Here is a 27,092-nt window from a genome sequence, read left to right as displayed (position 1 = left end):
GGGCTCCTCACTCTCAACTGCTCAAGTAAAATTTTGTGAAGATTTATTGTACCTTTTGAAAAGAAATGGTCACCCTGTCTCTGAATCAGAAGTAGAGCTTTTAGTTAAAACCATTGGGGAAATTTGTCCCTGGGTCCCTAAGGAAGGAACGAAAGATTTAGCCTCATGGGAAAGGATCGGGTTAGAATTTATGGCCAACCCGAAAATCGGAATTCCTGTACAATTAGTATGGAGCAAAGTAAGAAACTGCTTTCAACAAATCGCTCCAAGAAATGTTTTGCTTAATGGAACAGTGAATTTAGGAAATACTGCTTTTAATAGTGCCCCTGTGCTGCCGCTTGCGGTTGTGCCATTTTCGGCCCCCTCGCAGCAGCCAGTTCAGGCCCCGTTGTCGTACACGCACTCGCCCTTGTCCAATTTGTCATTGCCAGATTCATTGCCGCCTGTGCCGGTGCAGCAGACGCCGTCGGCCTTTCAAGCCCCGCCGCGGACTGCCCCACCGCCAGTCGCTCAGCAGTCATCGCAGGCCTTTTACCAGCCAGCGATTTCAAGTCAGCAGCAGCCGCGGACCTCGCTCCAAGCAACGGTCCCGCTTCCTCCACCGCAAGCCGCGCTTTTGCCAGCGATCCAGCAGCAGCAGCAGCAAGCAGCTTTTTTGCCAGCAAACCCTGCTGCCCTGCAGGCCGCGCTCAAGCCAGCAGCTCCAGTTTTGCAGCAAGCTGATTTCCAATCAACAGCAATCCAAGCTTCAATGCAAGCAGCACAACAGCAATTTACCAACCCTTCAGCACCTCCAATGCCAATGCAGATTCCAAGACAAGAGCAAAGCCAAACAATGATGATCCAGATGCCAGGACTTGCAGTACAGAGCCAACAACCTTATGCTCCAACTCCAAGTCAGCCATCTTGTCTTCATCCAACTTCAAGTCAGCCATCTTGTCTTCATAGTCAGCCATCTTCAAGGCATCCAGATGTCAAAGACTCTTTAGCACCATCTAGTGGCTCATCATTTGGAAAGCATCAAGAAGATTTAAACTCACTGATGCCACCTACAGATCCAACAGCAATGCAGCCCATTTGCAGAACCCAAGCTTTGGAAGCAGCTTTGGGACAAATAGACTTTAGTGCTGATCCAATGCACATCTTTCCAGTAATTCGTGCTAATGGAGGACAACCTGCAAGATATCAAGCCATTCCTTTTGAAACACTACGTGAACTGCGAAAAGCCATACGCGAAAATGGACTTCAAGCTCCTTATACTAGAAGTTTACTTGAAGGACTGTCCACTAGTAGACTTCTGCCATCTGATTGGAAGTTGATTCTTCGCACCTTCCTGTCGCCTACAGATGCTCTTCTGTGCCTGCAAGAGTGGAAAGAAGTAGCAGCCAGACGTGCAACGCCACTTGCCACAGAAGATATGCTCACAGGATCAGGACATTACTCCAATCTCAATCAACAGCTAGCCATACCTGATGCTGCACTTGTCACCATAGCAGACATTGTAGTCAAAGCTTGGCGCAGACTACCCAATCGCACAGATGCTAGCTCAGTATCAGGATTCGCTGCAGTTAGGCAAGGTCCAAAAGAACCTTATGGGGACTTCGTGGATCGCCTGATTGTTGCAGTGGAACGCCAGATAGAAGATCGTCATGCCAGAAACATGCTGACAAAACAACTTGCCTTTGAAAATGCCAATGATGACTGCAAGAATGCCCTAACAGCAGTTGCAGCTCGTCCAGATGCCACATTGACTGAGATGCTACGCGTCTGCCAGAATGTCGGTACCCACTCCTACAAAGCACAGCTCTTGGCAGCTGCAGTACAGATGCCACGTCAAGACAGCTCTACGCCAGTCAAGAAGTGCTATGGGTGTGGAGGCGATGGGCATTTCCGGTCGCAGTGCACAACAACGCCAAGGCCTTCTGCCAAGCCGCCAGAGAGATGTCCCATCTGTCAGAAAGGATTTCATTGGGCGAACGATTGTCGTTTGAATCCACAAAATACATCACCTACCTCATCTCCAGTTCAGGGAAACGGTTCTGCGGGCCGCGCCCCGGCCCCGGTAAAACAATAGGGTGCAAGTTCAAGAACATCATGAAGGTCAATCGTCCCAGAAAGGTGAACAACGCTACTCCTTATCCAGGTCATCAGGAAAAAAGAGTGATCCAAAGAGATATCTACTCTCCAGATGTCCAGAGAAAAGATGTGACCTCATCAAGCATTCAGGTTCCAGAGGTTTCATCATCTGCCTTACCTATTCAAAGGGTTCCAGTAGAGAACACAGCATTCAGTTCACCTTCTGCTGACCGCCCTTCAGTTCCTGCTGATGTTGATCCTGCTTCACAGCAAGCAATCACAGTCAAGTCTCTGATCGCAGAATTGCCTTCAACGTTGAGAAGACATCCTACTGAAGTCAACCTTGCAGCACCTGAGCTTTATTCACCTTCGAGTCAAGGTCAATCTGTCATTGAAGGACATTTGCCCTTGATGAAACAGCAATATCCAGGTAGCAACCCAGCTGATGATCACTTTCCATGTGGCCAAAGAATGCAAGTGAGTGAGCCAGCTCCCTCTTGTGGAAGCTTCAACATCACTCCAGTTAACAATGTCCACACCTTTGTGTCACCTTCAGCTTTTAAGCTCAGCCCGCCACAACCAAACAACTATCAGGAACAACAACTTCGACTGCCTCGTGTCAAAGAAGAAGCTCCATCCTGTCAGTTTGATGCACAACTGACTGAATGCCAGCAGGTTCAACAGCATCAGCAACTCTTACCAACGGAAGAACCTCAAGTTTGCCAACTCAACGCCAAGCAGCTTCAGAGTTGCCAACTTCAGCAGTGCAAAAAACCCGAAGCCAAAAAGATATCTTCAAACACTGCCAACGAAGAACAAGAAGAATCTTCTGTCCCAGGTATACCACTCTTCTTAACAGAGGACTGTTACTTTTCAAATCCATGGTTTGCTCAGCAATTGCCAACATCCATTCGTGGTCCATTCCCAGACACCTCAATTTGCCTTATCCTGCCTAGGATGGATCGCCTCCCTGCCACAGTCACATTGACTGCAGGCCTAGTTCGAATCACAGATTCATCGCAGTTGCTGATTCCAGGATTTTCAACTGTTCCTTGTGTCCTAACAAAAGGTTTGGAAATTGCCAGACTCTATTTGCTTACTTCCACACCTACAGCTCCTGTAGACTCTTTGCCTCCTCAGACAGCAATGGCGCTAATCAAGATTACAGAAGAACGCCCTCATCTCGTCTTAGAAATGGGTGGACGAAAGATCAAGGGTCTTCTTGATACAGGCGCAGATGTTACAGTGATCGCCAGAAAAGATTGGCCTGACCAGTGGGCAACGACTGTCACCCAGGAAGTCTTCGGAGTCGGAGGTTTCGAACCCGCCCACCAGAGCGTGCATCCGATTACCTTCCAGTCAGACTCAGGCTCCGTGGTGCAGCTCCGTCCACTTGTTATGGATGTGCCTATCACCCTTTGGGGTAGAGACTTATTGTCTAAAGCAAGAACTGTTGTCCATACACATTTTTGATGTGGGCCTTTGCATCAGCGCCAGTACATGCTCTTCCACTCACATGGAAGGAAGGACCCCCTGTATGGGTCGACCAATGGGCGCTGACGTCAGAAAAGCTCGCTGCAGCAGAGGCCCTAATCAAAGAGCTGCTACACCAGGATCGTGTGCAACCCTCTAATAGCCCTTGGAACACTCCAATTTTCGTCATCAAGAAGAAAAGTGGAAAATGGCGTTTGCTTCAAGACCTGAGAAAGATCAACGAAAGAATTGTTCCAATGGGTCCCCTTCAATGTGGACTTCCTAACCCTAACCTCATTCCTAGAAACCATCAGCTTGCAATCATCGATCTTAAAGATTGTTTCTTTACCATCCCACTGGCACCTGCAGATCAAGAAAAGTTCGCTTTCACTCTACCGGTGTTCAATAACACCAGACCAGCTTCCAGATACTCTTGGAAGGTACTCCCTCAAGGAATGGTGAATTCGCCGACTCTCTGCCAGAACTTTGTGGATAAAGCATTACAGCCTTTCAGAGCACAATATCCAGCCTTAGAAGTTTGTCATTACATGGATGACATCTTGATCCATGGAGAAAAGGTCTCAGAGCATCATATTGAGCATCTTACGCGCATCCTGAACTCTTTTGGGCTTTGTATTGCCCCAGAAAAGGTACAGCGCACTGCTCCATTTCATTACTTGGGTCACAGACTGCTTCAAGATACAGCCCTGCCAGAGATGCCGAGCATAGTCATTCCAGAATCCTTTACTTTAACACAATTGCAGCATCTCTTGGGACAGATAAACTGGGCTCGAAAGTCTCTAGCAGTTCCAACATCTGAACTCTCGCCATTGTTTTCTGCTCTTAAGGGACATACATCTCCTTCGGATGTTATTCCATGCACTTCTGAGATGCGTCTTGCTTTACAAGGGGTAAACACAAAACTGCACCAAATAGCTGTAGATCGTGTGCCAACAGCCAACTGCGCTCTTTCATGTGCTATCTTCACTACACCAAGATTGCCGACAGCAGCCTTATACGTTCCGGATACTTCCTCAAAGGTGGCAATCGTGGAGTGGATTCATCTTTCGCACACGCCTCAAAGGAATGTGTACCCCAGTATGGACGCTGTTGCTGATCTCCTTGTTAAGTGCAGAGGCCGTGCAATTCGCCTGAGTGGAAATGATCTGCTTTCCATCTACCTTCCTTTCTCTCAAGAACAAGTACTAACTTTGATTCAGTTTTCAGATAGTTTCCAAATTGCTATTGCAGATTTTGTCGGTTCATTCTTGTATAATCCTCCTAAGGACAAAAGATTCACTTTGTTGCAACAAGTAAACTATCACCTTTCATCTATGTTGGTGCTTCAACCCATTCCCACTGCAAAAACTCTGTTCACAGATGGCTCCTCTTCCTATGGTGTCCTTGCTTGGCGGGAGGATGGACAATGGAAAACTGTGTTTACAGAGAAACAACTTTCAGCACAAAGATCGGAACTGGCAGCAGTGATTCTCGCTTTTCAAACTTTCACTACAGAAGCATTCAACCTCGTTGTAGATTCTCAGTATGTATATAGACTGTTATCATCGCTTCCAGTTGCTTATCTGTCTCCGTCCATGGACGAAAATCTTTTTAATTTGTTCGCGCAGCTTCAAGAACTACTACAGAGACGTTCATTTCCCTTTTTTGCTGCACATTTGCGCTCTCATTCTAACCTTCCAGGATTCCTGGTGGAAGGAAATGCAGTAGCAGACGCTGCCCTCAGGACTCTAGCTTTCTCCTTGTTCGACAATCCTGTGACAAGCCATGAAACTTTCCACCAATCAGCAAAGGTTCTACACAAGACCTTCAACATTCCAATGTCACAAGCAAGGGACATTATTTCATGCTGCCCTTCGTGCTCCAAGTCTCCTATCTGCTTGCCATTTGACGCTGTAAATCCTCGAGGCACGGAGGCGAATCAGCTGTGGCAGATGGATGTGACACATGTCCCAGCCCTTGCTCCAATGTCTAAGTTGCATGTCACAGTGGACACCTTTTCAGGTTTCATTTGGGCTACAGCACTGAAGGGAGAAACTACGAGGCACGTCATACAGCACTGCATGAGAACCTTTTCAGTTATGGGAAAACCTCAAGCCATTAAAACAGATAATGGCCCGGCCTATGCTTCTCAGGCCTTTAATGACTTTTGTGTGCAGTGGAGTGTTTCCCTGTCCCACGGGATTCCGTTTAATTCGACAGGCCAAGCTCTCATTGAAAGGACACACCTCACTTTCAAAACTCTGCTCCACAAACAGACCGCAGGACGTCACCTTCCAGCCTCGGAGATCCCTTTGGCAGTTGCAAAGGTGCTGTTCACCTTAAATTTTCTTCTCTTTCCACATAACAAGCCTCATTCCCCAGTGGATCTCCACTTCAAGAAAGAAGAACAGCTTCCTCGACCTTTGGTCTCTTATCGCCTCTTGCCTGACATTGAATGGCGAGGACCAGTTCCACTCATCACTTGGGGTCGTGGGTATGCTGCCGTTGCCCTTGAAGAAAAGGCTGTTTGGGTGCCTGCCAGGTGTGTGCGCCCTTGGAGAGCTAAGGAACCAAGTTGAGAATATCCACCTCGTTGTTTGACTGCACTAGTTTCCAGTGTCAAATGCAGCAACTCTTCAACTATCCTCAACCTAGGCCTTTTGTTTGCCTCTGGGCAGCCCCTTGGTTCCTGGCTGCCTAGATTTGTTCCAGTTACTCTCATACCTGCATTCACTAGCAGATCACCTTGATTTGCTTGCTTAACCTCCTTTCTTCTACAGGTATCGTTGTTTCTTCAGAACTCGATGTTTCAGTACTTTCCTGAGCTCCATGAACTTTTCCTGAGTTCCAGGACTATTTCTTCTGCATGGTCGTGTGTAATCGGAGAAGAAGACGACCGGCAACTCATTCATCGTCTTCATCCTCCTCTCCAACACCATTTTGCAGTTCTAAACCTGTCTTGTACTTTATATTGTACTTGTAAAAATTGCATATTTACCTTTGTATGCTTCTTGAAATATCCGCCTCGCATATTACATGTGTTTTCCATATAGCTTGGTAATTAATGATATGGATGTTTATATATGCAAAGCTTTTCTGAAATGGTTTCCATTTAGAGCGTCACAATTTTGATGATATGGAAATGTTTATGTAAGGTCAAAGCATCGCCTTTGTGCAGTTCTAGTCATAGACATATTCATGCATATATGTTTTATAATCCTAAATCTCCACGTTGTGCTTGCAAAAGTTGTAGTTCAAAATGTGGTAACTCTTATATGCCTTATTTGAGATATTTCCTTTGGTCAAAGAATTGGTCATTCTCGGATTTGTTCAAGATATATATGTCAAGTCTGGTGGCGTCCTACCCTTTTGGTACCCCTATTTTCTTTGAAGAATACCCCTCTATATGCTACCTTTTGGCAGTAAACCAGGTTCCCAGCTTTTCCCTTCACTCTGTTTCCTGCTGTTGATGGGAGACCCTTATGTAGCTGGTTTAAATCCCATCTCGTTTCGCTGGAAACCCTTGCGTAGATGGTTTAAATCCTCATCCTGGCTGGGACACCTTTATGTAGGTAGCTTAAATCCCCTCTTGTGGCGAAAAACCACTTGTACATAGGTGGCTTAAATCCCCTCTCTGGAATCGGACCCTAGTTCCCCGTTACCTGTGGTCGCTGTGGTAAGTCCAGAATCTAAAGTTCCCTCGATTCTGTAGCCTCAGAGCCACACACCTTTTATGTTTCCTTATCCATTTTCCTTGGTTTTACAAATAAAAATTAAAAAAAAATGGGGGAGGGGTCTGGGTAGGCCATGTAGCCCCAGCTCTAGTTATACTTTAATTTTGGGTCCCGGATCGGGACCTCTCTTATGTTTGGGCAGTCGTTATCCGTTATTTTTAATTTTGGACCTGTATCAGGTCCTCTCTTGTGTTTGGGGAGTAATTTGTTGTTTTACGCTGCATGCGAAAGTATACATGCTTATAAGGTGATTTGTTGTGTTACACTACATATTGAAGTATTTATATATGCCTTAAAGGTTTACAGTGTATCGGATCGATCATTTTTTATGTTCGGCTAGTGGTTTGTTATTTTCATGACTTTATTGCTACATTATTGTACAAGTATTTCCTCTTATGAAGGGGGTGGATGTTAATAGTGTTGCTGGTGTTTATATCACAGTTTTGATGTGGACACTGTTGGCACTGTTGATGCTCTGCCCTTTCATGTCGAGTTCTATATCAAAACAAATGGTAATGTTTATGTCAGATAAATGCTTATGATATCTCTAATTTTTTTTATATAACTAAAACAAAAATAATTTAATTTAAAACAAAAAAAAGAAAGATGATATGTCGGAATACGTTTCACGGATCCGCCATGGATTCATATTTATTTGGTTATTTTATAAGTTTTTCGAGGTCTACTTTTGGTATAATTGCGCGCAAAAGTGAAAGTGAAAGCATGAATGAATAGTGTGATTCACTTACAAGATTAATCCGCCTTTATTTTGTAGATCCGGTCATGTTCAAAGTTGTTAATGAGCGTTAAACTTGCTTCCCGCCCTTTTGGAGGGCAGCAACAGTGATTTTATTGGTTAAAGTACTAATGATGATGTCACGTTTGTTCCCTAATAAAAGGCAGAGGCACCCCGCTTAGGCAAGAGACCGCACGTTCTTTAGAAGAAGTTCGTTTATGTTCTTTTAGTTGGGTTTTAGTTGAAGTCAAGTTTAGTTTAAGGGACTAGGAGCGGGCTGGACGGGTTGGATGGGTTTTTCTTTTAGTTAGAGTTAGATCGCGGAAGATCATTCGGTTTAGCCTTAGTTAGGTTTTCTTTAGGTTTAGCCTAGGGCTAGAATTGCGGAAGATATTTCGGTTTTAGTTTATTTAGTTAGCCTCGCGGAAGATTGGGCGCGCAGGGTCTTTAAGCTTAGGAGAACTTAGCTTAGGGGACGAGCCTACGCGGGTTCTGCCGAAGCCACTAAAGATACAACCGGTGTCTGTCTTCCTTTGGGGTTAAAGGGGGGAGTAAAGTAAAAAATTTTATTTCTTTAAACTGATCCGTCTATTCAGAGTCAGGGTATATATTTTATTTCACGAGGCAACTTTTCTTTAAAGAAGGCAACTAGAAACTCACACACCATCAGAGTCTTCAATTGGCTTACTCATTATCCTTCAGACTGTGAGGCTTGGCCGGCGGCCGTGCTCAAAAGCACGTGGAACGCTGGCCGCTTTCCCCGCAACTGGTACCTCGTGCATAACCAGTCCAAGGCCGTGCACGAGGAGCTCCAGCACCCAAACCCCGACACATGCATGCATTCATTCCATGCTGCACATCATCTGCAAAATGGTTATTGATTTCACTGGGGCTTAAAGAAGGAGCAATTTCTGCTGGATTGGGGCTAAAGTGTTCTGTATTTTCACACATAACCTCTCTCTCAAGTCCAAATTAGACCATAGTATTGAAAATGCTGTCTTGTAACACAGAGATCTTAACTGCAAGAATTCAAACCAACTTGATTTCTTATTGCCAGTCTTAAGCTTGATCTTTTCATATAAAGAAGTCTGAAATCTCTGCAATATTTATATGTGCACATTGCAAATTCTCCACAATTTAAATGCATCACTGACTGAAACCCAAGTCATTTATTTCTGCTGTAGGAGATATGGGCAGACTCACTAACCTCATATTCTTAATTGGTAACTAATTACAAGATAGTTGTGGGGGTTTTATTTTCTTTTGGAATAGACCTTTGATCCAACAGCAGGAATTGGAGGTTGAAGTGCTCTTTATATCCACTAATAGTAGGCTTTCCCCTCTGATTAATCCAATTATTTTGGTATATAATACATAATACAATTTATGAAATACATAATCAATTAAGAATTGAAAATGGTATGAGACATTATTACAGTTAGGTTCTACTTTTCCTCTGATGAGCACCAGCTGGCACACAGTGTTTGTGTCCCCCCCCCACCTTTTTGTTGGATGTTAATTCAAGGTTCATTATTGTTCCACAGGGATATCTCTTTAAGAGAATGAAAGAAGTAAATTGACCAAGTTTTCCAGCTGTGGGACAGTGCAGCAGGTGATGCTGAGTTTGTCTTGATTTGGGCGTGGCAGTAATCGGGTACGGTATATAAGGAGGTCTGCGTACCTTCCTCAGTGCCCTGGGTGGTGGGTCACCGTATGGGTCATGTTTCTGTAATGTAATGTTAGCTGATGTAATTTCTGTTATTTTTGCTTTTCATTAAAACCACTCCTAGTTTTGCTCTACAGTCTCCTCAACCTTCTTGTTGTGCAGCTGCTCAGCTTAATATGCCAACACTTTTATCCTCACAACAGCCCTGTGAGGCAGGTTAGTCTGTGAGATCGTGACTGGCCCAACATCACCCTGTGGGCTTCATGTCCAACCTAGGCCCCCATCTGCACAATACACTTAAAGCAGCATTGAACCACTTCAAGCAGCCACGGCTTCCCCCAAAGAATTCTGGAACTGTTATTTAAGGGCATTGAGACTTGTTAGGACACCCCAATTCCCCACACAAAGCTATAATTCCCAGTTTCTTGGGAGGAAGGATTGTTACACCATTATGGGAATTGTAGCTATGCAAGGGGAATAGGTGATGGCTTTGAAGACACAGCTGTCAAGACTACAAAGTGCAGCATGGGACTGTTTGAAAGCCCTTTTGCAAACAGCCCCACTGTGCTCTTTGAACCTCTGCTTCAGAGTTTCAAACTAGGACCCGGGAGGCCCAAATTCAAATGCACACCCAACCATGTAGTTCACTGGGTGACCTTGGACCAATCATTCTCTCACCCTCACACCTACCTTACAAGGTTGTTTTAAGGATACCAACAGGCAGGTGGGGGGGAGGAAGGCTATGTATGCTGCTTTAAGGTCCCTGGAGGAAAGACAGGATATATAAATCTGAGAAATCGAGTACACAAATAAATAAGGAGATTCTTATTTATTTGTGTACTTTGGAAAAAAGGTCATCATTTGCTTGTAAACTTAAAATATTTCTTCCTTCCTTGTATCACCCACTAAAAAACAACAACACCTTCTCTCTCCAAAATATCATTAGACAACAAATTATCCATTGAAGCAATACACCACTAGACTGCTCCTAAATGTTTAGGAGACTGTTAGGGGATTTTCAGGACACCAAGAACCTGTGGCAGCTCAGTGCATTGTTACAAACAGCAAGAGAAGAAGTTTGGAGTGCTTTCAAGACTTCCATCCCCCCAGCCCACCCCTGGCTGTGCAACTAAGCTATTTCCACAGCGCCAGAAAAAGCTAGCTGGTTATGAGGAATGCAGGGCTCTGAAAGCTGATCCTTATTCAATTATTAATTGAAGCCTACGGCAGAGAGAGAGAGAGAGAGAGAGAGAGAGAGAGAGAGAGAGAGAGAGAGAGAAGGATTGATATATTTGTTTAATGGCACCAAACACACACGCACGAAGCAAATCTGCAATCTTTGCAGTTTCATTTTCCTCCTGCCATACTCACCCTGTAATATGGGGCGGAGGTAGTTGACAGTGACCCAAAAGGATCACCCATGTGCCCTTCTCAACCACAATGTTTCCAAGGGTGTTTACTGAAGATATCATGGGTGTGCCGTATTAAGCCTGTTGGGTAGATTGTGTGACCCTGGGGGCTGAGGATAGCTCAGTCGGAAGAGATGAGTTCTACATGCAGAAAGATCCAAGGTTCAACCCCTGGTACCTCTGGTTAACAAGAGGCTCAGATGGCACAGCTTGGAAAGCCCTCTACCTTGGGGAAGTGACTTCCTATCTAAGCAGGGCAGCAAACTTCCAAACTGCACTGATAAGCCAAGAACCCCTGTTTTAGGGGTCACTCACACAGAACCCTAACAACAACAATTTTATTTATATGTAGACTGTGTGCTCTCCCAAGAGTCTTGTGAAAGATGCAAGCGTTCCATGGCAAGATCTTCAGCAGACAAGTCCATGAAAGAAATGTTTCCCTGAAGATTGGACATTTGAAAACACAGTATTGCATATAAGTTTTTATCCTACACTTCCTTCAGGGAGCCCAGTACAGCAAATATGGCTCGCCCCTATTTTATACTCACATCAACCCTGCAAGGTAGATTAGGCTGAAAGATGTTGAGTGGCCCAGATCCCCTTGCTTTGCTAGCTAGGGCCTGCAGACAGGGCCATGCTATCTAGACCAGGAATGAGGAATGTGTGGCCTGCTAATTGTTGCTTGCCTTCAACTCCCCTCAACCCCACCTTGCCTTGCTAATGGTCAGGGACGATGGGATCCAGCAATATCAAGCAGGGCACACAGATTTTCCATCTCTGATCTAGGCAACACTGATGTCTAACAATCTAGGCAGTACATCACAATAGCTGTGGAGAGCTAAAAACGCTTATCAAAGAACTCCAGCACTGTTCAAACACCAGTGCTTAGTGGCTTCCTCATCCATACAGAGCTGAAACCTTGCAATTGCAAATGGAGACCCTTCAACCTGGGACAAGGAGTCCCAACAGGGCTGCATGCCACTGACTTTTTCTTAGTTCTATGGGGCAATGCAACGCAGCCTGGCACTCCTTTGTTCTAGGAAACGTTTCCCCAAGGGCACTTTGAAGCAGCAATGCAAGACTTAACATAAACTGATCAGATCTTTAGGCTGGTATTTTAAAGCAGTTTGTAACTTACCCTGAGCCTAAGGAATAAGGTGGGCTAGACCTTTTTTAAAAAAACAAAAAAGGGAAAGAGGAAACGCTGGAGCAACAGAAAGCAACAGAGATCTCAGTAGCAAGCCCTTAATATTTTGCTAATCGACTGCACAGACTCTAGAGGAGTCATGGGATGCAGGCAAGCTAGCAGATTTGCCAGTTCATAAGCACTAGCTAGGAAACCAATTTAGCTAGATTACAAGCCTATAACTCAACCCATCCTGCTCCCCCGCATCACGGATAACATTGCACTGGCAAGATCTAGCCAGCTGTTTTCAAGGAAAGCCCTCTGCCCAATTCGGCTGCTTAAAAAAAAAAGGTTTTTTTAACATTAGAGCATCTGATACCAGCAAGTGATTGGATTGCTGGGAACTTCTTGTCCTTCTGTCACCATAATTTATGCTATGTCTGCAATTGAAGAGAGACAGGCACCCTTTCCCACTGGAAGGTAGGTCTGGCATGTAAATGGGACCTCCCTGACCTGACCAGCCAACAATGGAAGCTGCCAGTTGTTACCAGGTCAGAGCATCTGGCCCAGTAGTGTGTACTCTGACTGCCAGCAGCTCTCCAGGGTTGAAAGCAAAGGTCTTTCCTATGTTAGGCTGCTTTTAACGGGAGATGTTGGGGATTGATCCCGTGACCTCCTGGAGCAAAAACTTTGCTCCACCATGGTAATATGGTTCCTGGACCCTATAACAACCTTTCAGTTTACAGTAGCCTTCAGGGTCACTTTAGGTATGATGTTGATGTTTGCCTCTGCTACCAGTGCTGACTGGTTATTTATTAGGAGTTGTGTTGAACCATGGAGGTTATGACTGTGTGAGTGGATGGAAATAGTTTTACATTCTCCAGAATGAGAGCCTGCTCTGGTATAAAACTGGGCCTCTCCTAGATGAGAGATGGAGGAATGTTAGATGGTCTAGTGGGTGTGAAGAATGAGCTCATCTGTGCTTCAGAAATGGGTTGAGCATCTTACAAGACCTTCCTTTGCAGTGTTCCTACGTATATTGCAAACTGTTTCAAGGCCTTCAGATAGTCTCTAAATGGAAATCATAAAATAAACCAGTAAGCTAAGCATCTTTAGAGGCAGTCCTGCAATATGGCAGGGAAATATGGCTACTTTTGATGGTAGATCCAGGGGGCCATTAAGGACAACAGATTTTGAAAGCAAACAGATCTGACCCACTGAATTCAATGCAAAATGAGAAGTTTTGCAGCATATGAAGTGAATTGGAGCTTGAGCTACAGGAAGACTTTGTTCTGACTCATTTCACTGGACCTTATGCAGGAAGACAACGTGCCAGTATATTGGTCTCCTTGTTAAAATTTGCAGGAAAGGGGATGTTATTTCGGTTTCAATTAAATAAAAAATAATTTTATTAGGCAGTTGTTTTCCCCACTAAAAAGTCTCCAAAATATGATGAAGACATATTCAATTTTAAAGTTCAAGTCAGCTATCTGAGAGATTAAAAGACTACAACTTTTTTTTTAACTCTGCAAGTTCAGAAACGTACAGAGGATTTGAAGGCTAAGCACTGTGGACACGCAGAACTTCAGAAAAGCTCAGAGAAAGAACAGTCTATAGCTAGTTTCACAGTTAACGTGATCAAAATGCTAAGGTGCATGAAGACTGTTTTGAGGATTGTCCACCATCTTCCTTGCTTTTTTTTTTTTTTTAACAAAGTCAGAAGCTCCTGTTTCTAAAAAAAAAGAAAGAAAGGGTGCCAAGCTAAAGAACGCTGCCCGGAAAAACTACTAACCCGATAGATACATTTGTGCAGAATTTAAAAGAAAAAGTTAAATTCAGGCCAGGAAGCAGGCAAACATCCTACCAGAACTTAGAAAGTTCATTTTTCAAAAGAACTAGTTTTAGTTTGACATGTCCCAAAAGGAACTGGTTCCCATTCCCATTCGTCTCTTTACAAAACAAACTAGTTTGGGTTCATGTTCAGTTCACAGATCAATTCAAGTTCATCCAAATGAACCTCAGCAAAAATAAAAATAAAAAATTTCCAGCATTCAGAACATTACAAGCTGCTGTGCTGAAGGATAAAATATACAGAAGATTAAGAAAACGTCAAAACACAAACACAGTGGAATGAGAATTGTTTACTTTACATTCCCCAACAATAATGACCTTTAAGGTTAAAGACCCAAAGAGTAAAACAAACAAACAACCACATGCAAGAGATTGAACTAGAAGTTCTATCCCAAAATGAACTTAATTCACATTCATTTCACCAGGCTGTTATGCTTCCTCTGTTTTCAAGTGACTTACAACTTTGGAAAAGAGGTCGGTTCAGTCACTGGTCTTCAGCTGTTGAGTCTGGACCCACTACTAGGTTGTGGCTTGATCCAAGGTGGGTCACAACCGGAGCATTACCACCATGCAAATATATGGTAAAAGACTGAAAAATGGGTCCCCAAATGCATGTTTGGGTTAAAAGTGGATGCTGGGTTTGAAAAGGTTGAAGATACCTAGGTTGAGTGATGGTGAAATTTGTAAATTTGCACCTTTTCCAAGTAGGGGAGGCCAGCCTACAATCTTCAGTGTTGTTGGAGTAGAACTTCCCCTATCTCTAATCATTGGTCATGCTGGCTGGAGCTGTTGGGCTTTCTGGAGGGTATCACATTGGCTACCCTGCTATACAAATCCTCTCTGAGGCTGGCACTGTAGGACAAAGTACCCTCTGTACAAGTCAGGCGGAATCTTGTGACACCCACTAATCTACAATTTCAGGAATAAAGTTAGAAAACAGAGTTTTAGTGACGCCAAAGAGATAGGAATCTCACTCTTAAAGAAAATAATCCCTAGTCAACCAAACAATATTTTAAACGAGTGGGGTGGGGAATACTTTTACACAGAAGTCAGGCAGCTGTTATTAATGCGTACAGACAGTGTCAGGACCTACATTCTCAGCAAATCCAAAATGCTAGCCACCGTTTCCTCCAGGCTCATCTCCCCTTCTGAAACCCCCTTCTGATTCAAGAAATCGTAGAATTGGAAGGGCCCCAAGGATCATCTAGTCCAAACCCCTGCAATACAGAAATATGCAGCTGTCCTATACCGTACGGGGATCAAACTTGCAACCTTGCCATTATCAGCATCGTGCTCTAACCCAGTGTTTTTCAACCTTTTTTGGGCAAAGGCACACTTGTTTCATGAAAAAAATCACGAGGCACACCACCATTAGAAAATGTTTAAAAAATTAACTCTGTGCCTATATTGACTATATATAAAGTAATTCTCTTGAATTTTTCAATTTTTCCCACGGCACACCAGGCAACATCTCGCGGCACACTAGTGTGCCGCGGAACAGTGGTTGAAAAACACTGCTCTAACCAACTGAGCTATCCAGGCTGTAAGTAATCTGAGCATCTAAATCATGGGAACCAAATGAGCCAAGAATACAACAAACTGAGTTTGCATTACAGGAAGAAAAGGGGGAAAGAGGTGGAGAGGGGGAAAGATAGGTGGGGGTGGGGTCGGGTGACAATGTTTCTATTTTACTTAATATATGTAGGGTTTGGTGTCAGCGTTGCTTGTGCAGGTTCTGTGGTGTTTGCTTGTGTTCTTTTGGTGGTGAGAGAGGTTGGGGTTGGCCTAGGGTGTGGTTGTTCATTTGTGGTTGGCTGTGGTGGTCTTTGTTTTCATGTGTGAGTGCGGTGGGTGGGTGTTTTGGATCAGGTTAGCCATATTGATGTGTATGCTGTTGGTGGATTTTTGTCATTGTCTTGTTGGGCTGTGTGTGTGATAAAGGGGAGCCATACCGGGGTGAAGGCGTCTTCTTCTATTTGTCCCCGTGTCAGTTTCAGCTTATCGGTTAATTTTTCTAGTAAGGCTGTTTCCCATACTATTTAGTACCATTGGGTCCATGCTTACTCCTGACAGGTCTCTTCAGTGTGTGGTTATGATGTTTCTGGCTGCTGAAAGTAGGTGGGTTATGAGTTCTTTGTGGTGTAAGTGGGCATTATTGTCTTGGAAAATGTTTAGTAAGGCCAATTCTGGGGAGATTTCTAATACTTGCTTGGTTATTTTACATATTTTTCGTGTGGCTGTTGTCCAGAATAGTTGGATTTTGGGGCACTCCCACCACATTTGGAGATATGTGCCTGTGGAGGTGCACCCTCTCCAGCATTTTGGTGAGGTTCCTGGGCGTATTAGCGCTAATTTTCTTGGCGTTAGGTACCACCTGTAGGTGAGTTTCAGAGTGAGTTCTTTTCTTTTTGTTGATATGGATTTAAAGGGGGGTTTAGACCACATTCTGGTCCATTGAGTGGGGTTAATCTCATAGCCTATGTCATCCTCCCATTGTTTTTTTATTGCGTCTAGTGAGTTTGTGGGATTTTTGAGTAGTATTTTGTATATTGCAGATATCATCCCTCTGCCGTGTCCCTTTGTTGTTAGGATGAGGTTTTCGAAGGTTGTCAGGGGCCTAGTTACTGCTGATTTTACTACTGGATTGTTTAAGAGCACATGTAATTGGTGATGTGTTAAACAGGGCATTTGGGTATCTTCTAGTTTGACTTGTATTTCTTGTGTTGACAAAGGTTTGTTATTTTTATACAAGTCTATTAGGCGATATAAACCTTTGGTTTGCCAGGTTTTAATCTGGAGGTTTTGTGCTGCATAGTGGAATAATGGGTGGTACGCCAGGGGAATTAGTGGGGATGGGGTTGGGGATAGTTTGCCTATTACTGTTTTCCATGCTTTGAGCATGGTCTGTGTACCTGTTAAGTGTTGTGGGAATTTTCCTTAGTTTGTTTAGGAGGATAGGGTATGCTGTGGTGCAGATATTTTCAATTGTGTCCCTCTCTAGGTGTATCCATTGTTTTGTCTCATCTTCTAATATATATGGGATTATAGGGCATATTTGGTTGGCAATGTAATATGTTTCTATGTTGGGGATTCCCCATCCTCCTTCTGAGGTGGGGAGGTGCAGGTATTTGGGGCTTATTCTTGTTTTTTTGTGTGAGAAGATCTAAAGGAGTGTAGTTTTCTCTGCTTGGGAGTATATTTGTTTGAGGATTTGTAGGAAGTTGGGGCCAAATTTCCTTGCTGTAAATCTTGACCACCCACCCACGTCAAAACTGAAAAATCTTTCCTGATTTCTCATCACTCATGACTGCAGTTGTTACTAGCTTTCTGCAACCAGTCCAGAACCTTTCCCCAAAGTTGTGCTTCCGTTGCAGGCAGAGTGCATTTTCCAGGCGCTGCATATCTTAGCAAGCCCACCACCCTCCGTGAGTGAAGTCACACACAAGTAGTTCAAAACTTCTCCTTGACAAAGGCAAGGCAATTCAGTGGGAATGGTAGAGATCCTGAGTTGGTTAAAAAAGAAAATTTGAATCAGGTAGTAAAAAATATTTGCGATTTGAAATGGCAAATCAGGCAATACCATCTCTGTCAACACACCTTTTGGGGAGGCAGGGGGAGAAGCAGTAGATTATTAAAGCCACAGACTAACCTATCACTAATTTCACTCTCAGCTGTGCTGGGGGGGAAACCACCAGACACCAAAGTCGCATAGAGGAAGATTCTGGAACCTACGCCATAGTGAAACATCCAAACCAGCACTGTGTAATAAAAGCAGGAAAAGATTGATGTGTGCGGTTTTACCTTTGGCAGAGCTCCCTTTTTTCCTTCTGGAGCAGCTTGTCCATTCTGCAAAGCAAAAAAGCCAAACTTCCCATTAGTAATGTGTCCAGCAGCACCATCCCTTGCTGAACAAAAACAGCAATGATCTAAACACAGTTTGGTGATAATAAATAATAATAATAATAATTTATTTATACCCCACCCATCTGGCTGGGTTTTCCCAGTCACTCTGAGCAGCTTCCAACAGAATATTAAAATACAATAATCTATTAAACATTAAAAGCTTCCCTAAACAGGGCTGCCTTCAGATGTCTTCTAAAAGTCTGGTAGTTGTTTTTCTCTTTGACATTTGGTGGGAGGGCGTTCCACAGGGCGGGTGCCACTATCGAGAAGGCCCTCTGCCTGCTTCCCTGTAACTTGGCTTCACGCAGCGAGGGAACCGCCAGAAGGCTCCAAGCCTACTACAAGACTTAGCATCTTTCTTCAAAGCGGTTTACAAAACAGATAAAGCAGTAACATTATAAGTAACAGAATAGTTAAAAACAATTATTTAAAATGTTCAAAAAATAACTAGGTTTGACAATAAGCTAAAAACTGGGTTAAAACACATGCTAACATTCTACATGCCTGTGTAGGCATGCCTAAGCAAAAACGTTTTCAGCAGGCACCAAAAAAAGAGTACAGGGAAGGTGTCTTGCCTGATGTCAATAAGCAAGGAATTCCAAAGCGTGTGTGCTGCCATGCTAAAATATTGATTTCTTACAAATGTGGAATGAGTACATGTGGTACTTTTAACAACGCCCCCTCTCTCTATACAGCTATTCCCAAGAGACCAGGACCATGTAACAAAATACATAAATGTGAAGAACACAGTTTTAACCCAAAGTGATATTGTACAACAGTGGTGTGTTATGGTAAGGTAAAGGTAAAGGTAAAGGACCTCTGGACAGTTAAGTCCAGTCAAAAATGACTATGGGGTGTGACGCTCATCTTGCTTTCAGGCCGAAGGAGCCGGTGTGTGTCCACAGACAACTTTCTGGGCCATGTAGTCAGCATGACTAAACCGCTTCTGGCACAGCGGAACACCATGACGAGTGCCAGAGCGCATGGAAACACCGTTTATCTTCCTGCCACCAATATTTCTCTACTCGCACTGGTATGCTTTCGAACTGCTAGGTTGGCAGAAGCTGGGACAGAGCAACGGGAGCTCACCCTGTCACGCGGATTCGAACCACCAACCTTCTGATCAGCAAGCCCAAGAGGCAGAGTGATTTAGACCACAGCGCCACCCACTCCCATGGGTGTGTTATGGTACTCTTTTCAGTGCACTAAGAAAATCCTTTCCTTGCTGTTGAGAAGAAAGAGTTAAACGTAGTTCAACATCTTAAGGATGACTCAGCAGAGAGTAATCTGGGTAGGTGTGCCACAGGTAGCCAAGGCAGCTGCCGGAAGCCCCTTTTATCAGCACTTCCTCCCCAGGCACCAAGCAAGAACAAAGTCAACCAAGGAGAACCGATACTGCCAAAGTGAGCAGTAGCTTCTCACATCCTGGGTTTTAACCAGAGAGACTCATTGCAAAGCTCTTACCCCATTTTATTTCAACATTTATAAAGCCTTGCTTCCAACAGCAACTCGTTAAGGAAACAAATATATTTATCTGTTGAATTGCCAACAACATAACCAAATGAAGCCCTTATACAGTCCTTCATTTTCTACGCCAAAAATCCCAAACAACATACATCTGCACTTCTAATTTACATGAACAAACACCTTAACCAAATCTGGAAGTGGAAAGGCAACTCGGGTATAAATCACTGAAGTTACAATTCAAATATATACCATATTTTTCTGTGTGTTAGACAAGGTTTTTTGACTCAAAAATCATGTAAAAAAACTGGGGTCATCCTATACACAGATAGTGGCATGGGGGGAAGCTGCGCACTGCCAACCAGCTGGTTGGCGGGCGCGCAACTCCCACCCCCATGCAGCTGCAGGAGGTGCGCACTCTAGGGAGCGTTTCACACAGCAGCGTGGAGGGGAAACTGCCAGCCAGCTGGTTGGTGGCCCATGCTCTAGGGAGCTTCCCACCCTCAATGGCGTGGGGGGAGCAGCTGCCCACTTTGCCAACCCCCAGCAACGGCCCTGCTGGGGTGATGGTGCGTGTGCAATTCCCCCTTTAAAAAGCTCAATAACTTTGGGCCATCTCCCCTCATTTTCTTTAAATTTGGTCCCCCAAAATAGGGGGCGTCTTATACACATAAAAATATGGTAGTTCTATCTATGTCACTTGCTGTGTAGAAGAATTCTCACTGATTTTCAGTGGTGGCTCTGGCTGTCTTGCCCTCCCTAGAAGCACTCCCACTCCAATCCAATCCAGGAGCAGAACTGGTAAAAATGACCACATCCACACCATACAGTTAGAGCACTATTATATCATTTTAACAGTCATGGGCTGTGGTGTGTTAAGTGGGTTGACCTCACTAGACCTATGATTCCCAGCACCCTTAACAAACTACAGTTCCTAGGATTCTCCAACTTTGTTAAAGTTATATGTACTTCAAATGTATGGTTTGGGTGTGACCCAAGCTCATAATATGAGGTGAGATTCAAACTGCAGACTTGCCAAGTCTATAGCTTAGTCTCTTAACCATTGACAACGCTTTATTTCACCTGCAATTTAAGAAAGCAGTTTTGCCAAGAAAGATTCACCCCACAAACCATACCAGATGTAACCAATTATCGCAAAAAAGGTATCCCTCCCACCAATAAAACAAGTTACAGGTAGGTAGCCGTGTTGGTCTGCCATAGTAAAAACAAAATAATAATAAAAATTCTTCCAGTAGCACTTTAGAGACCAACTAAGTTTGTTCTTGGTATGAGCTTTCGTGTGTATCTGAAGAAGTGTGCATGCACACGGAAGCTCATACCAAGAACAAACTTAGTTGGTCTCTAAGGTGCTACTGGAAGGATTTTTTTTATTTTTTATTTTGTTTTGACCAATAAAACAAACTCAGTTACCCAACCAAGCCCAGGTAGGTTACATAACTTCCCACCTGGGGCTGCTGAATTTGGAGAAGATGTTTATCTGGGGACAACTGCTGGTTAAAGCTCTTTAATTCCACATAATCCTCCATGCAGACAGAAAGCAATCTGCTGAACTGGACCATGGAAGCCAAAGAAAGTTCTAAAGCCAAGCAAAGGGGATCCGTAGGAATTCAACACAGGAAATATGAAACCAGACTGCTGCTGCTGCTTTTGCCATAAAGAATAGCCGTGGCATCAGCCATGGAGCACTGGTCAAGCCTCAGACCACGGGGAAAAGGGGAGAAATGGGAGCCTGATAGCCAGAGGAGATCCCAACCACGGGATGATGTGCAGGAGGCTAAGCAATAAACCTTTCTCCCAACTTCTTCCAGAAAGTTGGTTAAATCACAGACCGGGGGGGGGGGGGGCTTTTAGGTCACCTAGTCCAACCTGTGCCCCAATGGAGGAAATCCAGAGGCTAGAACATAACCAACAGATGGCCTGGCTGGCCTATGCCTGAAGACCTCCAGTGATAGAAAGAGCCCATCCACCCAATTCAGCAACCAAAAAAAAAAAACCAACCTAATTTACCGTAATTTAGGCCCATTAAAGCTGTGTACACACTATACATTTAAAACACTTTCTCCTCCAACAAAGAACCTTGGGAACTGAAGTTTATCCCTCAAAGCTATAATGCCTAGCACCCTTAACAAACTACAGGTCCCAGGATTCTGGCAGACGGGAACTGCTTTAAATGCATGATGATCAAGGATAGTCTATTGCAGGACAGAGCACAAGGCACTACCAACAGCATGATTTAAATCTCATGGCTTCCCCTAAAGAATCCCAGGAACTGCAATTTGTGTTGAGATATGTATGGTAGCTCTGTGAGAGGTAAAGTACAGTTCCCAGGATTTTTTTAGGGGGGGAAGCTAAGGGCTTTAAAATATATATGGTGTGCATGTGGCCCAAGTCTTTGGCCTTTTCTATGCGAGTCTCAGATATCCTGAACATTCAATTCATGGGGTAGGTGTGTTAGTCTGTTACAGCAACATGCACACACACACACACACACACACACACACATTTTGTGACACCTAAAAAGAAATGCAACACAAATGGGAACTCCAAAACAGCATTGGTAGTAGGAGCAAAAAGCAATGGTGTACTGTAGACACATCCAATGAAAAGAGGCAGCAGATCTCAATGTTTGATTCTCAGAAGTTCCTTGAAGAATTAATTCCTTTTCTTCAAGAAGGACTAGTAGGGTCCAAAAGGCATTGCATCAATAGGTAAAAGTAAAAGACCCCTGCATGGTTAAGTCCAGTCAAAGGCAACTATGGGGTGCAAAGCTCATCTCACTTTCAGACCGAGGGAGCCAGCGTTTGTCCACAGAAAGCTTTCCGGGTCATGTGGCTAGCAGGACTAAACCGCTTCTGGTGTAACCAACAGAACACTGTGACGGAAACCAGAGCGCACGGAAACACCATTTACCTTCCCGCCACAGCGGTACCTATTTATCTACTCGCACTGGTGTACTTTCGAACTGCTAGGTTGGCAGAAGCTGGGACAGAGCAACGCGAGCTCACCCCATTGCGCCGATTTGAACTGCCAATCTTCTGATGAACAAGCCCAAGAGGCTGAGTGGTTTAGACCACAGCACCACACACGTCCCTAAATTTCTGTCAACCCCATTGCTTTCTGTTCCTATTCCCAATACCTTAAACAGCAGATTTATTGTAGTCACAAAATTATTCCTCCTTTCCCACCAGTTGCTATTAAAAGAGGGCCGTAGCTCAGTGGTATAGCATCTGCCTGGCATGTAAAAGGTCCCTGGTTTGATTTTCGGCATCTCCAGATAGGGCTGGAAATGTCCCTGGGCCTGAGACCCTGGAGAGCTGCTGACAGTATAGACAGTACTGAGCTAGGTGGTCCAACGGTCTGCCTCTGTATAAGGCAGCTTCCTATGCTAGAGGAAAAGGTGGCTACCCGGTGGAGTTATGCTGCAATAAACCTGTTTGTTCTTTAAAAATTACCAGAAAACTCGTTTTATGTTCATTTAAAATGAAGCACACAAATAAGAACTTCCAGTGGATTGCGTCCTCTGCTAATTAGAGTGTGCATGCAGAGGTGGGGAATTTGGGTTTCCCACTTTGGGCGCCAAAATGTTCGGGGCTGTGCCCTATTTACAGGTGTGCAGCAGGGTGGGTTGTTGCTGTTTCAAACCCTCGGAAGGGGGGGGGAGAGAAAAAAACAGGCTCCCAATTAACACAGAGAGCTTTGCCTTAAGACCCCCTGAATGTGGGTTAAAATGCAAAACTGCCTATGGGGGCATGAGGGAATCCACTTTCTGTTGTAATAATGTGTCCAAATAAGCCACTTAATATTGGAGAATTGAAGAAGTTTTAATTAATATTTATTTATTTTTTTCAAGTGTGAGGGTTGTGTATTTCATGAAAAGCAAATTCATTCCAGCTTGAAATCACCTGGGGTTGGTTGTGTAATTTTACATCAGCTACACTGCTGTTATATTAGCATAATAAAGCGTCAGCATGGTTTGAAGGCTGTTTAGCAGATTTGGGAACAAACTCATTTGATTCCTTTTTTCCCATTGCTTCCCAGTCATTGTTATCAATAGGTTAAAAAAAACAAAACCCCACAAAAAACCACACCGAACCATATAATGAGACACTAGGAAATAAATAAGGTTCAATAAATCCCTCAACTATGTACGGTTTCCTTACAGAAAATTAGCCCTGCAAAGGTACACTCCTTTGAATGGCTTAGAAAAGCACAGCTGTATCAAAGCTCACCTGGCTTGCCACAGTACAGTTTGCCACTGCTGATGTCACCAACAGCAAGATCCAAACTTCAGTGCAACTTGTAGCATTAATAATAATTTACTAGTACTAGCACAGTCCTTTGAAGAACCCCAAGGGAAGAACTCCCTTCCACTAGTGGAGACAATTCTTTTATGTCTCCCAAAACACAGAAGAGCTGTCTTGTCAGGTCAGGTCAGAAGATGAAGATTCTTCTAGTCCATATGTGGGGAACATTTTACAGCCCAAAGCAGGGGCGTCGCTGGGGAGGGGCGGTAGGGGCGGTACGCCCCCAGTGACAGGGTGAGCAGCGGCGGGTGGGGGTGTCAAGCGGCGGCCCCTCCCGTCACTCCCACGCGCCGCCGCTCCCTCCGTCACCCCGGGAGCAGCAGCGCTGCTCCTCCCGGGGTGACCGGTGGTGCTTGGGGAGTGGTGGGAGGGGCCGCCGCTTGACACCCCCACCCGCCGCTGCTCACCCTGCTCACCGCCGCTCGCTCCGTCACCGTGGGAGCAGCAGCGCACAGTGTGTGCGGTGCTGCTGCTCCTGGGGCGACGGAACGAACGGCGGCAAAAGGGAAAGGGGGGAGCAAACGGGCGCTTTTCTCCCCTTTTGGCTGCTTAAACGCGCCAGCTTTGCTTCTCCCCCCCCCTTTCGGCCGCCCCTTTCAGCGCTGGCTGGGCTGCGGAGCCGAAAGGGGGGGGAGAAGCAAACAGGCGCGTTTAAGCAGCCGAAAGGGGAGAAAAGCGCCCGTTTGCTTCCCCCCCCTTTTCATTTTCGGACGCTTCTTTCGGCACTGGCTGGGCTGCGGCTCTGCAGCCCAGCCGGCACCGAAAGAAGCGTCCGAAAATGAAAAGGGGGGGGGAAGCAAACGGGCGCTTTTCTCCCCTTTCGGTCGCTTCTTTCGGTGCCGGCTGGGCTGCAGAGGCGCAGCCCAGCCAGCGCCGAAAGAAGCGTCCAAAAGGGAAAGGGGGGGAGCAAACGGCCGCTTAAACGCGCCTGTTTGCTTCTCCCCCCCCCTTTCGGCCGCCCCTTTGGGCGCCAAAAGGGAGAGAAAAGGAAGCAAAGCAGGCGCGTTCAAGCGCCCGCTTTGCTTTCCTTTTTTTCCCCTGCGGGGGCATCCCCAGGGGCGTGGCATCGCGCTGTGCACGTGCGTCATGACGTCATGACGCATGCACATGCCGCAATGCCCCGCCCCCAGGGGTGCCTCTTGGCTTGCCGCCCCTGGCAGCCAGGGGGCTAGAAACGCCCCTGGCCCAAAGGCCACATTCTCTTCTGGGCAACTTTCAGGAGACCACATGCCAGTGGTGGGTGGAGCAACCATTATGAATGATACCTTTGTAAAGTAGGCTAGCTTCTATACACAGCTCTCTCCATCCTACATCCAGACAAGCCAGTAGCTTTGTCAGAGTTCAAGGACAACATCCAAGCCAGGCAAATACACTCAAAGAGGAAGAGAAGCAAGGTCAGTGAGGGGTGTGGCCTGGGGAGAGTTCCAGGGGCCGAACAGACAGGACAGGCCTGGAGGGCCACATATGGCCCTTGGGCCTGAGGTTGCCTGCCATTGATCCAGTACTTAACCGACTGCATTCGTGCCAAACTCAGATGAAACTCATGAGCATTGCTACAACTTGTGGTAATGAACCCACAGATTGTGCATGGTCTGAAATATTAAGCATCTGGACAGCAGGTCAAAATCGATGACCAGAAGAATTGCATAGTGCAGCTCAACCTTGAACCTGGCTCAATAGTTAGATGGGCAGACACTGCAGCCAGCTAGATGCCCCCATCAGCAATCTGGCCACCACATTCTCTACTAGCTGGAGCTTCCAAACCAGACCCAAGGGCAGCATTACAGTAATCCAGCCTCAAGGTGCCTAACGCATGGACCACAGTAGTCAGGCTACTAAATGCTAAAGCCACCTTCACCAAGCTGGCACCCTCCAGATGCTTTGGACTACAACTCCCAACAGCCCCACCCTGCAAGTTGAATCAAGTGCTCTAACTCTTGAGATGGACACAAAACACATGCACAAACACGTAACTAGTATCTAAAACTGAATCATTAATACAGTACTAGAATAGCCTGGCAATTGCAAATACTGTATAACTCTTCTCCCCCCCCCCCCCAGCGCAACTGTGATAACACCCCTGCCTTGTGACTCACTGACACCCAAAGGTTTAAGAAAACCTTGTTAAGACCTTCATGGCAAGGATCCCAGAGCAATTTACATAACTGACATTCTGGTCCAGGGTTGCTACCTTTTGTGGGGTGGGCAGAGCTCCCCTGCCTCTCTCAGCAGCATATTTAGCAGAAATTCAGCAGGTAATGCCTTCTCCAGCATTGATCAGGAATGCTGTACCCATTGGATTTCTCCCTGCCATGCAGAAGTTATAAGTAAAGGAAAAAATATTTGTTTAATTAATTAGGGATGGATGGCAAGGGGTCACTCTGGGGTCAGGCAGTGATCTGCAGTTTCCTGTGCCCCAGCTATGGGAAAACATTTTTCAGCCCAAGGGCCACATTCCTCTCTTGACAACCTTCCAGGGGTGGTGGCTTTCCAGTTTAATAAATCTGCAGTGGAGAAAGGCATATGCGCGAAGCAGTCCACTATTTGATCACCTTCAGAAACTGGGCAAGTTCACCAATTCAGCAGGAACCTTCTGCTCTCTCTTTTTCTGGCATCTCTGCAGCCACTGTCCTCTTGCACCCCCTTTTTCCACAACAGGCACCCCAGGGGTGGAGAAATCAATTTGAAGTAGTTCAAATTGCCTGCCTGCCTTTCTCCTTTTGCACCTTCTTCTACAGCAGGCAACCCAGGGGGGAGAAAAATCAATCATCAGCCTCTCAGCTCCAGCCAACATGCCTTCCCCCACACCTTCAGCTACAGACGGCATCTCTTCTCAGTTTAAGCCCTTCCACTGCCCACCCATGGTTTGGATCTCTCTAGCTACCCCTTCCTTTTGAGTGCCTTGCAGCTGAGCTCCTGGGTCACTCCTGACACCTTGTAGCATCTCACCAAGCAGGGCTCCTGCCTAGCAGGGAGTCACACTTTCCTCTCACAGAGACTTCTCACATAGTCTGCTTGAAGTTGTTTCATTTCACTGAACCACTGGTTCCGCTGCTTTATCTGTTGCTTGATTTGCTGCTGGATTTGGCCCAGCTGCTCAAGGGGTGTCACTACTCCTCCCTCCATTTTGGCTCAGGCACACCTAGTTCTCAGCTTCCCCTGCAGGAAACACAGATCCCACTTCTAACACCATACTTACATGCCATCCCAATTTCCACAAGCAATCCAAGAGCCCAAGGGCTGCAGGTGTGCTTACCAGGATCCATGTTCCCTTCAGGGACAATGAAACACAAGAGAGACTTGTAGTGTCTTTATGACATGTGCTTTTA

At 45.3% G+C, this 27,092-nt stretch overlaps 1 protein-coding gene across 2 annotated transcripts in view; it reads right to left on the bottom strand.

Moving 5' to 3' along the window:
- The window catches only part of RPS6KA1 (ribosomal protein S6 kinase A1), a 119,720-nt gene that overhangs the window by 81,016 nt on the left and 11,612 nt on the right, over positions 1-27,092 (bottom strand). The window contains exon 2 of one of the 2 annotated variants that reach the window (XM_033157845.1): positions 17,873-17,917. The exons of the other annotated variant lie outside the window; for it this stretch is intronic. Coding sequence (XP_033013736.1) covers positions 17,873-17,917 — 45 coding nt within the window. The remainder of the gene's footprint in view (positions 1-17,872; positions 17,918-27,092) is intronic. 2 annotated transcript variants of the gene reach the window in all.

The sequence above is a fragment of the Lacerta agilis genome, chromosome 8 (genome assembly GCF_009819535.1).
Source record: "Lacerta agilis isolate rLacAgi1 chromosome 8, rLacAgi1.pri, whole genome shotgun sequence".
NCBI classification, from domain to species: Eukaryota; Metazoa; Chordata; class Lepidosauria; order Squamata; family Lacertidae; genus Lacerta; species Lacerta agilis.
The sequence above is the reverse complement of the archived record's forward strand: the minus strand, read 5'-3'. Positions and strand labels throughout refer to the sequence as shown.